The 13207-nt window shown below is 37.5% G+C and overlaps 1 protein-coding gene across 1 annotated transcript in view; it reads left to right on the top strand.

Annotated features, from left to right (window-relative positions):
- Positions 1–13207, top strand: part of PXDNL (peroxidasin like) — a 483807-nt gene that overhangs the window by 333865 nt on the left and 136735 nt on the right. The window contains exons 11-12 of the mRNA XM_021688214.1: positions 7309–7425; positions 10002–10160. Of these exons, the coding sequence (XP_021543889.1) occupies positions 7309–7425; positions 10002–10160 (276 nt within the window). The remainder of the gene's footprint in view (positions 1–7308; positions 7426–10001; positions 10161–13207) is intronic.

Here is a 13207-nt window from a genome sequence, read left to right as displayed (position 1 = left end):
AGGACTGCCTTTGCTGCATCCCAAAGATTTTGAACAGCTGTATTTTCTTTTTTTTTATTTTTATTTTTTTAAAGATTTTATTTATTTATTCATGAGAGACAGAGAGAGAGAGAGAGAAGCAGGCTCCCAAGGAGCAGGGAGCCCAATGCGGGACTTGATCCCAGGACCCTGGGATCATGACCTGAACCGAAGGCAGATGCTTAACCATCTGAGCCACCCAGGCGCCCGAACAGCTGTGGTTTCATTTTCATTTCTTTCCATGATTTTTTTTAAGTGTTCTGTAATTTCCTGGTTGAACCATTCATTCTTTAGTAGGATGCTCTTTAGCGTCCATGTATTTGAAATCTTTCTTATGTTCCTCTTGTGATTGAGTTCTAGTTTCAAATCATTGTGGTCTGAAAATATGCAGGGAATGATTCCAATCTTTTGGTACCAGTTGAGACCTGATTTGTGACCTAGAATGTGATCTATTCTGGAGAGTGTTCCATGAATTCTTCTACTACTAGAGAAGAATGTGTAGTCTGTTGCTTTGTGATGGAATGTTCTGAATAGATCTGTGAAGTCCATTTGGTCCAGTGTGTCATTTAAAGTCTTTATTTCCTTGCTGATCTTTTGCTTAGATGATCTGTCCATTTCATTGAAGGGAGTGTTAAAGTCCCCCACAATTATTGTATTGTTGTTTATGTGTTTCTTTGCTTTTGTTATTAATTGCCTTATATAATGGCTGCTCCCATGTTAGGGGCATAGATATTTACAATTGTTAGATCTTCTTGTTGGATAGACCCTTTAAGTAGGATATAGTGTCCTTCCTCATCTATTATTACAATCCTCGGTTTAAAATCTAATTTGTCTGATATAAGGATTGCCCCCCCGCCCCAGCTTTCATTTGGTGTCCTTTAGCATGGTAAATGGTTTTCCACCTCTGCACTTGCAATCTGGGGGCATCTTTGAGTCTAAAATGTGTCTCTTGCAGACAGCATATCGATGGGTCTTGTTTTTTTTATCCAATCTGATACCCTGTGTCTTTTGATTGGGGCATTTAGCCCATTTACATTCAGGGTAACTATCGAAAGATATGCATTTCATGCCATTGTATTGCCTGTAAGGTGACTGTTACTGTATGTTGTCTGTGTTCCTTTCTGTTCTATGTTGCTTTTAGGGTCTCTCTTTGCTTAGAGGACTCCTTTCAATATTTCTTGTAGGGCTGGTTTTGTGTTTGCAAATTCCTTTAGTTTTTGTTTGTCCTGGAAGATTTTTATCTCTCCTTCAATTTTCAATGACAGCCTAGCTGGATATAGTATTCTTGGCTGCATATTTTTCTCATTTAGTGCTCTCAATATATCCTGCCAGTCCTTTCTGGCCTGCCAGGTCTCTGTGGATAGGTCTGTTGCCAATCTAATGTTTCTACCATTGTAGGTTACAGATATCTTCTCCCGAGCTGCTTCAGGATTTTCTCTTTGTCTCTGAGACTCGTCAGTTTTACTATTAGATGTTGAGGTGTTGACCTATTTTTATTGATTTTGAGTGGGGTTTTCTGTGCCTCCTGGATTTTGATGCCTGTCTCCTTCCCCAAATTAGGGAAGTTCTCTGCTATAATTTGCTGAAATATACCTTCTGCCCCCCCTTCTTCTTCTGGGATCCCAATTATTCTAATGTTGTTTCATCTTATGGTTTTGTTTATCCCTCAAATTCTGCCCTCATGATCCAGTAGTTGTTTATCTCTCTTTTTCTCAGCTTCTTTGTTCCCCACCATTTGGTCTTCTATATCACTAATTCTCTCTTCTGCCTCATTTATCCTAGCAGTTAGAGCCTCCATTTTTTTTTTTAAAGATTTTTATTTATTTATTTGAGAGAGAGAATGAGAGACAGAGAGCACGAGAGGGAAGAGGGTCAGAGGGAGAAGCAGACCCCCTGCTGAGCAGGGAGCCTGATGTGGGACTCGATCCCGGGACTCCAGGATCATGACCTGAGCCGAAGGCAGTCGCTTAACCAACTGAGCCACCCAGGCGCCCAAGCCTCCATTTTTTTATTGCACCTCATTAATTGCCTTTTTGATTTCGACTTGGTTAGATTTTAGTTCTTTTATTTCTCCAGAAAGGGTTTCTCTAATATCTTCCATGCTTTTTCAAGCCTGGCTGGTATCTTTAAAATCATCATTCTGAACTCTAGTTCCAACATTGTTCTAATGTCCATATTGATTAGGTCCCTGGCAGTCGGTACTGCCTCTTGTTCTTTTTGTTGAGGTGATTTTTTTTCATCTTGTCCTTTTGTCCAGAGGAGAATAGATGAATGAGAGAACAAAATGCTAACAGGGTACCAATGTCCCCAGAAAATAAACACTAAACAATCAGAAAAGACCTGAAACTGGGGGAAAATAAAGGGAAAGAAAGAAAAAAAGAGAAAGATAAAAACAAACAAAAACAAAACAAAACAAAACAAAAAACAGAATATGATCAAATATGATCAGGCTGGTGCATAGATCAGTGCCACACACTAGAGTTTGGGTGTATTTTGTATTTGTATTTTGGTCGGTTAGAAGAAAGTGCCTCCCAAAATTTTAAAGAAAGAGAAACTTATATATGTACCAAAATAAGGGTTAATACTATGAAGGGAGGGAATATGACTGTAAAGATGAAAATTATAAGAGATTTTATAAAAGGCATTGATAAGATTAGAAATTGGTTGAAAAAAGAAAGAAGATTTAAAAAAAAAAAGGAGAGAATGTGATCAGGCAGGATACTAGAACAAAGCCATACATTAGAGATTTAGGGTATATTTTGATCTGTTAGAAGAAACTGTATCTCAAAATTTTAAAGAGAACAACTTATATATATATATATCAAAAATAAGGGTACCTAGTATGAAGGGATGGAATATGACTCTAAAACTGAAAAATAAAAAAGATTTTTTAAAAAAGGGATTGATAAGATGTTGGTTGAAAAAGGGAGAAAGAAAAATTAAAAAAAAAAAGAGAAAAGACAGTTAAAAAAATTAACTTTGAAAGATTAAAGAATCATGGGGAAAAAGCTGTGAATTCTATGTTCAGTATTCCCCTAGTGCTGGAGTTCTGCCATTCTCATTGATTTGTACACTTGGTCTTGACTGGCTATTCTAGCTGATCTTCTGGGGGAGGGGTCTGTTGCCATGGCTCCCAAATGTCTTTGCTGGAGGCGGAATTGCCCCGCCTTTGCCGGGTCCAGGCTAAGTTATTTGCTCGGGTTTGTTCTTGGGAGCTTTTGTTCCCTACAAGCTTTCCCTACAGCTTTGGAGGATGATAGTGAAAATGGCAGCCTCCTAATTGCTGCCCTGGAGGATCCAAGAACTTGGGGCCCCATTCCTCAGTGAGCCCCCAGAGAAAAGCAGTCAGTCACTTCCATTTCCCTGGTCTCTGGCCACACTCTGTGCCCACCCGGCCTGTGACCGAGCATTTCTATCTCTGGCACATGACCCCATGTGGAGTCTCCAAACCCAGCAGATCCCTGTGGTGCGCTCCCATGCCACTCTTCCCAGGGGAGGAAGGGGAGTCTCCCCAGATCTGCTGCTTGTTGGGTCCCTGCTGGAAAAGATCTGACTGTGCCATGGATCATGGTTTATGGCAACCCCGAGCTGAGAGCCCACTCCTAGGCTCTGTCTCAGCAGCTGGCTTCCTTGCTCCGATACCTGGGAGCTCTGCTGCACTCAGGCACCCCTGGTCTTTCTGTGACTCTGAGGGTCCTGAGACCACACTGTCCCAGAGAGGGTTCCATCCCCCACTTAGCCACTGGAGCGACGTCCCTCAGCGGAGCCGACTTCTAAAAGTTCCAATTTTATGCTCTGTGGCTCTACCACTTGCCAGAAGTGGCTGATGGAGGCCTCCTCCCCTGCTGTCTATCCTCCCGAATATCACCTCGGATTCACTTCTCCGCAGAAAGTGGAGAAGTGGTCATTTTTCTGCTTTCTACCTTCCAGAAAGTGGTCATTTTTCTGCTCAGAGAGTTGTTGCTATGCTTTTCCTTGATCTCCTGTTGAGTTCGTAGGTGTTCAGAATGGTTTGATCCCTATCTAGCTGAATTCCTGGGACTAGACAAAATCCACATCTCCTACACCTGGGCTAAGAGGTTTAGTAAACATCAGAATATAAGTCTTATTGGAATGATGCCAAAAGTCCTGTTGTACCCCAAACCGGTTTTCATTAGCTGACAAACATACAACAATTTATAGTGATGCATTTTAAGGGCTTCCTGCAGCCATGAACATTATAATTTACTTAAGACATAACATATTTGCATAAGATGTTACCAAGCAGAAAACCAGACACTGGGAAACATAGAATCAAAACAGTTTATTTTTTTATTTTTATTTTCTTAAGATTTCCACATAAGTGGGAGAGAGAGAGAGAGAGGGAATGAGTTGGGGGAGGGGCAGAGGGAGAAGCATCCTCCCCTCTGGGTAGGGAGCCTGATGCGGGGCTCCATCCCAAGACCCTGAACTCATGATCTGAGCTTCCCAGGACCCTGGGATCATGACCTGAGCCTCTCAGGGCCCTGGGATCATGACCAGAGCTGAAGGCAGATGCTTAAATGACTTGAGCCACCCAGGCACTCCATGAAGACAGTTTTGAAACATGGAGTTGGGGCTGTGAGTGCTGGCTTCTGGGGAGCAGAGGAATCGTCCCACTAGAAGTCACAGTACTTCATCCATCCTGGGTTTTCAGCATTTGGTAAATGTTTTCCAAGTTGTTTTTGCTTAACATCAACTCTTTAAGTAGCAATAGACCAATAATTCCTTGTTTCCGTTCATACGTCTGAGGAAAACATTGTGTTTCCCCTAGAAATGTTAATACCATGAAAAACATTTTCTATGTGCTACAAAGGTGTAGAAATGAATTTTTTTTTCTTGATGTCTTTGTTAACTCCTGGGGGAAATTACTTTTAAAGGACTCAAACATTATTTTTAGACTTCCCATATGTCAGGATTGAAAATGCTTCCAAAGAAATAGTATTTGGGGTCTTTTTTGCTTGCATTATTTTATATTTAATATCTGGTGTTTAGAAGCATAATGCCTAATTTCACTCCCACAGGCTCCTTTATTTCATACTGATCTAATCTTCTGTGTCTCAGCTTCTTGCGTTTAGTTTCTACTTCTATTTTTTCATCTGCATCAGTTCACGTCTAAGTGAACTCTGACATTTATGGTGCTGTTCATTTCTCATACCACAATGCACTAACGATTTCTTTTTACTAGGCAGTATGCACTGAAATTGCCACCTGATTATCTTTTGTCTCTTGCAACTGTGTAGTTGGGTTACTTGTAGGTCTATGTATCAAGATTTTTAATCGGTCTTGATGTGGTCCATTAATCATTTGATACATTTATAAGAGGCTTCTTTTATTTGCCTAGTGCATAGACTAAATATTTTAAGATGTACCCTTTCTGTGTCATCTTAACAGATGTTCTGTCAATTTTCTTTAGTTCTTTTAATGTCTATTTAAGCCAAGAACACCACTGCCCACAAATTAATTTCCTTCCCTAGACTGCCTGAACAAATGATAAAATGAAAAAGAAACAGCTTCAATGAAAGGTGTGAATCACAGCACGGGGCACTTAGATGAAAGGGCCTATAGTTACCAACGATGTAAATAAAAATGCTTTTTTGTATGAGGCAGCACAGTCATGGGTTTTGTAAAATCCACCAGAAGGGTGGATTTTAATAAAATGGCAAAACGCTTCATCTAAGCATGTGGTGTGTTAGTATTGGAGGTGGGACTGATGGCCACCATTGTAAGTGAAAGGCCCAGAAATGTCAAACTCATTATTTCTGTTGAATTCCACCAGCCTACACTACCTGCCTTTGTGATGCTTAGCTCTTCTGGGTTTTCTTCCCATTAGATCAAAATTTCTCCATTGATCTAGCAAATTGGTCATTTTACTGCTAGGAAAAAATATGAAATGTCTTTCCTATTTTTTGGTAGGATATAGTCTTGGATTAAAAATATAATTTTTCTATGAGAACATATAAAATATAACAAAGCTACATATGAAATATAACAATGCCAGACATGGCTAGTTGTGAGTTTTAGTTACTATTAAAAAGTTGAAGTCAAATTTCCCAACAGTTGTGCCTTGACTAAATGACTTGCCATAACTACTACCTACTTTTGCTTTATAGCTCTTCTACTGTGTCATGAATCCATTTTTTAACGTAGAAATATTTTTGCTCACTTCAAATTATTCCTAGCAATTTAAAAAGTTCGTGTAATGTCCGGAAAGAACATCACGCTGGGGGTTGAGTGCCCTAAATTCTCATCGTGTCTCTGAGAGTTATTCAGTTCAACCTCCCCCAGCCCAAATTTCTTCATTGTGGAACATGGAGCCTGAGCCTGCTGATCTGTGGGATATTTTCCACCTTGACTTTTCTAAGACTCTATTACAAATATCTTGCAGGCATTCCTGAGGGCTTTCATGAATTTTATGACCTTATAATTTATCTTTTACCATTGTTTAGCCTAGTGCCTTACTTAGAATTGAAGGCTTTTAAAAGTCTTTATTACTTAAACACAATGTGAAAGCTGAGACAAATACAATTTGCCGAATATTATTTATTTTATCATGATTCTTGTAAATCCAGATGGTGAGGAAGAGCAACGAGGGTAAGTACAAAGATCTAACAGCAAGGAGAAGAGGTCAGGTCATCTCATAGAGTTGTTTGGAAAATGCCATCACTTAGGCATTATTGCCTTTAAATAGTCATATAGATTTCTGTTTCATATTAATAAAAGAGTCATGAATAGATTGTATAACTGCATATGCATCTATTAGCTATTTACTATTTAAACAAATTCAACTGTAAAAGATCTGAAGGTTTGGAAATCTTGACCTAAATGTGAGTTTTCAAAAGGTATCATAGCACGTGTTATAGGAAACATTTTTTTGCTGAAATTAATAGAGCAACTGGTAGCAAATTTTATGATGTGTATGAAAATTTGGAGGAAACAATTTTGTGAATGGTTCAAATACAATTTGTAGTTTTATATATGTCTATTGAAGTTAGTAAATAACATATGAAGCAGACTTCATAAGGTTTAGAAATAATTCCTTCCTACTAACTACTACTTTTCTGCTTTGCATATCAGCTATGTATATTTTTGGTTTCTTTGCAAGCAGGCACAAACATACACAAGCACCTATACATTCTTAATAGCTTTTGTGAAAATAATTGGAAACAAATTCTAATTAAGTAACACATTTAAACATATTTCCTTTTTTCCTTTACTATTAACAATTTTAGAGTAATTTTTAATTTTGATATAATTTTTCATTCTCTTCAGCTCCTCCGCAATTCACAATAATCCCCCGGGATCAAGTGGTGCTAGAAGGACATACTGTAGAATTTCTCTGTGAAGCTGAAGGAAACCCACCTCCAGTAATTGCCTGGACCAAAGCAGGTATTAGCATATCAACAAGTGATTGTGAAAAGAGATAAATACCTTCTTTATTATGAGGGGATAAAAAACAGTTTAAACTAATTATCATAGGTATATTGTGAACATGAAAACATCACACAAAATGTAATCTTTGAATTAACTATGTCATCATAATTTCTGTTATGTGTTAAGTTTCAACATTTGAATATGTGGCCTTCCTCAGATAATGTCTCTGGGACTCAGTTTCCTGATCTATTTTTTTTTTTTTTAATTCTTTCATTCTCCCACGCCTCTCCTCTCTGGCAACCACCAGTTCGTTCAGTTTCTTGAGATTTATTTATTTATTTATTTACTTATTTTAAAAGATTTTTTTATTTATTTGTCAGAGAGAGAGAGAGAGCACAAGCAGGGGGAGTGGCAGGCAGAGAGAGATGCAGACTCCCTGCTGAGCAAGGAGCCCATTGCGGGACTCGATCCCAGGACCCTGGGATCATGACCTGAGCCGGAGGCAGGTGCTTAACTGACCGAGCCACCCAGGTGTCTTAGTTTCTTGATTTTTAAAATAAAATTATTGGACAGTTAGTGGTTTTAAATATTTTTTAAAGTGGCAGAATTCTCTTTTTGTACAAAGTGAAATCGTAAGTGCAGTTAAACCAACCATAAGTAAAACTCTAGCATGTTAAGTGGGTAAAAGAGAGCTACTTTTGGTGAGGGGGTGGGGCGCTTGGGTGGCTCAGTAGGTTAAGTATCTGCCTTAGGCTCAGGTCATGATCCCAGGGTCCTGGGATCAAGCCCCACCTCAGGCTCCCTGCTCAGTGGGGAGTCTGTTTCTCCCTCTCCCTCTGCCCCTCCCCCCACTTGTGCATGCTCTCTCTCAAATAAACATTTATTTATTATTAAGTATTTATTTAAAATATAATATTTATTTATTTATAAGTATATTAAGTTATTTATTTTATTTATTTATAAGTATTTTTATTTATTAATAAGCATAAAATAAATATTTATTAGTAAATAATTATTTATTTGCAAGAGAGAGCACATAAGAGAGCATGAGTGGGGGGAGGGACAGAGGGAGAGATCTTTAAGCAGACTCCCTGCTGAGCATGGAGCCCTACATGGACTGGATCTCACCAACTCATGAGATCATGACCTGAGCCAAAACCAAGAGTTGCTGGCTTAACTGACCGAGCCATCCAGGTGCCCAGAGAGCTGCTGTCTTTTAAGTGTTGGGGGGGGGATGCGGGGTGAACCTGAGGGGCTGGGCACTTCCAGTGATCCCTGGGGTGTTAGAGATTAAGGTCTACACTCTGAGATGAGAGCTCCTCTAAGATTTCTCTGGTCTTGGAATTGCTAACTTTTATATTAGTTCAGGTAACTAGGTTAAATTCTAAGCACATCAACATTTGTGAACTTCTTCTGGCTAAAATTTTTGCTCTCATCTTTATAAGAGTAGAGTGGGTAGGAGGTGAACTTTGAAGCTGGAAAGCCAAGATTCACATCTCCCTCCTTCATTTACTAGTTTCATGACCTTGGGCAAGTAAGTTAACTGTGGTTTTACTGGAGTTACTTTATATATGCTGGGAGTGATTTGGGGATTCTTTTGAATGTATTTATACTCATAAACATTTAGAAGAGTATTTGGCTCATTTGTGTACATGGTCAATAAGGTTGACTATTTACAAAGGCAAATCGTTTTTAAAAATTTATTATTTATTTTAAAATTTATTATCCATTTTTATTTATCATTTATTTGTTAACAATAAAGGTTGACTATTTACTTTTGACAGTAACATATTGTTACTGAAATAGTTGAGAATGACAATCCTTTAACTTGTTAATGGTCACAAGGAGTGTAAACTCAGTATAAGCTCAGAGGTGATAAAGTGCAATGTTGGCTGGGTGGGTATGATCATGAGGATTAGCAACCTGAGTGTCACAAAAACCACCATTATTAAGATTCTGTCTCAGCACCTTAAATGTTGTAATTCCATAATGTTTTTATATTACAAATATTACATACATGTGACAAACAAATGTGATAAAGATATTTGAAAATCGTATTTAGTAATCATTTTGGGGGGTAATCTAGGAATAAAAACTGTTATTAAAAATAAAAAAATGCAAAAACAATTCTTCTCCTATCCAAATTTTGTCTTGTTTTCACTCCATTAAGTAAAAAGTGGGGGTGATGAGGCTATAGAAGTAGGTGTGGTTGGTTAGCCTGTGTAATGCCTCACATGCCCCCTTAGGCATTTTATAGCTTGTTCTAAGAGTAATAGGAAGCAAGGGTAATGTTGGAATAAGGTTAGTTTTGAAATTTGCACTCTAACTATGGAAAATAAAACTGAGGGGGCAAACATGAAGGTGGAGGAATTCATTAAGGGAGCTGACCAGTTCTCCTGCTGGGGGCTGGTCAAGGGGTGTACCCCATTTCCCAGATGCAGTGTTAGGAGGAGTGGTCCCAGTATTGTGACACGGAGGATTTCCAGAGAGATCCCAACCTTTACCCACCCCCAGAATATCACACAGTAATAGCTGTCAGCTCCTTGAGCCATAACAATGCCATACAAAGTATTTTCTTTCCCTCTTTGCAGGAGGGCAACTCCCTCAGGAAGGTCTGCATACAGTTCTCTCCTCTGGAACTTTGAGAATTGACCATGCGGCACATCATGACCAAGGCCAATATGAATGTCAGGCAGTAAGTCCATTGGGAGTGAAAAAAGCGTCTGTCCAGCTGACTGTAAAACCCAAAGGTAATGCGTGCTGTGACTGGGTTTACACACCTGAAGAGTGCCTCTTTATGTGTCTTACACACATCCCCGGGGTCTTTATTAACTAGTTATTTTTTATTTTATAGGATCTAAGAAATTGCAAATTTTACAACTTTCTTTCAATCAGTCTTTTTTTTCAAACTTGAGGATTTTATTTCTATTAATACTAATTATTAATGTTTCTTCCCAAAATATCATTTTGTGTTTTCTTACATTTTTTGCAAAGCTAGATAATTAGCCCTACCTGCAGAGACTAGCTCACAAAAAGATACATTACTCATACCTGATGGTCTGAATTTTGATCTTATATTGATGTATCGTTTATGCTCAGGGTTATTGGGAATATACTGCAGACACTTTGCTCCAGACTCATCATGAAATACAGTACTTTGGTTTATCATAAATAATAATATTCTAGTATGAGGTTGGGTTATTAGCCCATAATTTATCATTAATTGACATGTAAAAAAAGAAAACCCAAGGCTTAAAATTTTTTTTTTAAGATTTTATTTATTTATTTGACACAGAGAGACACAGCGAGAGGGAACACAAGCAGGGGGAGTGGGAGAGGGAGAAGCAGGCTTCCCACCGAGCAGGGAGCCCGATGCGGGGCTCGATCCCAGGACCCTGGGATTATGACCTGAGCCGAAGGCAGACGCTTAATGACTGAGCCACCCAGGTGCCCCTCAAGGCTTAAATTTTTAAAGATAGTTCCAATGTAAGGATTAAAAATGGTTGTTATTAAGTATTCTTGAAATTTCTTCTTAATTAGTGGTTTATGTTGAAATGGAGAACCTAAGTTATATATATAGTGCCTAAACTGCATTTTTAGCATTGTTTTACATTTAATTTCCTAGGTTTCTCCATAAATTTGCTATAATTTATTTTGATGTAGTAGATCTAAATTCAGAGGTAACACATATTTAGATAAGGTTGGCCAGATGTAGCAATATAAATATTAAAAGAAATATTAATAATGTTGAAATGTTCAATGATGCTGAGACATAGACATAAGATTATACTGAACTAATATCTATGTACAATCTAGTATTGATTCCTTTCTCACTATATTTTCAACATATCAAGTGCTTATTATTATTTATTTGATGGAAGTTAAGGTTCTATGAAGAGGAAAAAGAATATTAAGGAGAGTAGTCAAGTAGCAGCTGAAATGCATGGGAAGATTTGAAAAAAACTATTGAAAGATGCCTTTAGAAAACCCCATTTCTTTGGTTCATTCTTTCTAAGAGGAAATGCTGAAATCTGCTCTGCAGAATGTTAAAATTACTTTTGAATTGTTTTTCAACTAATTCAACTAATTTAAAAATCAGAAGGTTTTTACATTAATATCTTTTTATTTTAAAGATTTATTTATTTATTTGAAAGGGACAGAGATAGTGTGAGAGAGAGTGTGTTTGTGGGGGTGCAGAGGGAAAGAGAGAGAGAGAAACTCAAGCAGACTCTGATTTGGGGCTTGATTTCATGACCCTGAGATCATGACCTGAGCCAAAACCAAGAGTCAGATGCTTAACCAACTGTACCACCCAGGCACCCCTACATTAATATCTTTTTAAAAAGGAGGACATATTAAATCAACACATTGTAGTCAAATAAAATATAGCATGAAGTTAATGGTCTTAGTTTTGTCCTCTTTTTGCTCCATTATTACATCCTTCCACCAATGTCTCCCACTGACTCTCTAGATCTTAATTTGGAAGCATGCTCCAACCCAAGGAGGGTTCCTTTTCTCCCACTCTGTAGGATATTTTAAGATGCCACTGTTGAAATTAATATTAGAATATACCATTTAATCTAATAGTTGACACATGTGGAGGAATTTGATAAATTTATCAAATATACATAGCTAAGAAAATATTATCAATAGACAGAAATGTAGAAACAAACAAGTTTTTTTTTTTTAGCAAACAGAGAGCCCTACATGTTGAACAGAAACTATGTGAATGGAGTGGGGAAGAGGGCCCTAGAGAGGAAAGGGTTGGGATGGTTGGTTGAGTTAGAATGTATCAGATCTTAACTATAGGCCATGGAAGTTTCCAATTGTTGGCCAGATATATTATGTGGGATATTAATCAGCCCAAAATGAATAGGCAAATGTTGAAGTGAAGAAACTCTAAAAATAAGAAACCGTTAAATCTATGACATAGCCAAGTGATGTGTGAGGTGACCTGGACAGAGGGAATGGAAGAGTTAATGAATTCAAGTGAACATATAACAGGTGGAACCATTTTATCTCTGAAATTATTAACAATATATTTTTTACCAGTACCCTGACAATATTTTGCAGGCCCCATTTTGTTTGTATTGAAGTGTTTCTCAAAGTGTGTTTGTGGATTGTCAGTGGAGGAAATTTCCAAGACCCTTTCAAGGGGGTTTTTAGGTTAAAACTATTTCATAATAATATCAAGATCTTATTTGCCTTTTTTACTAGGTTGACATTTGCCCTGATGGTACCAAGATAATGTTGGATAAAAGTGCTGGAGCCTTAACATGAACCAAAGCAGTGGTACCAAACTGTATTAGTAATTCATATATTCTTTCCTTGTAATGGGAAAAAGAAAGTAATTTTATTTACAATGTTCCTGATAAAACAGGGGGAAAAATACTACTTTTATTAAATCTTGGCCCTCTAGAAGATACTTCATGAAAGAATGGCAAAAGAAGCTATCAATTGTCAAATTTTGATGTAGTATCATAGATTTTTCACAATTATCTGAAAAAACTTTTAAAATATCCCCACATTTTGCAAATACTTATCTTTCTGAGGCCATATTTTATTCATATACTTCAACTAAAATGACTAATTGCAAGAGATTGAACTCAAAGCAGTTATTCAATTATTGAGATTTGCAGAAGTGTAGAACAATATGCTACTCCACTCACTACTTTTATTTTTGGAAAATTAATTAATGTTCATAAAATTGTGTTATTTATCTGAAAATTGTATGAGTTTATCACTAATTTTTGAATAAGTAAATTTTAAAGTTCTCAGATTTAATTTCTAATTTGGT

This window comes from Neomonachus schauinslandi, chromosome 4 (genome assembly GCF_002201575.2).
Source record: "Neomonachus schauinslandi chromosome 4, ASM220157v2, whole genome shotgun sequence".
NCBI classification, from domain to species: domain Eukaryota; kingdom Metazoa; phylum Chordata; class Mammalia; order Carnivora; family Phocidae; genus Neomonachus; species Neomonachus schauinslandi.
This window is presented reverse-complemented; position numbering and strand designations above follow the sequence as displayed.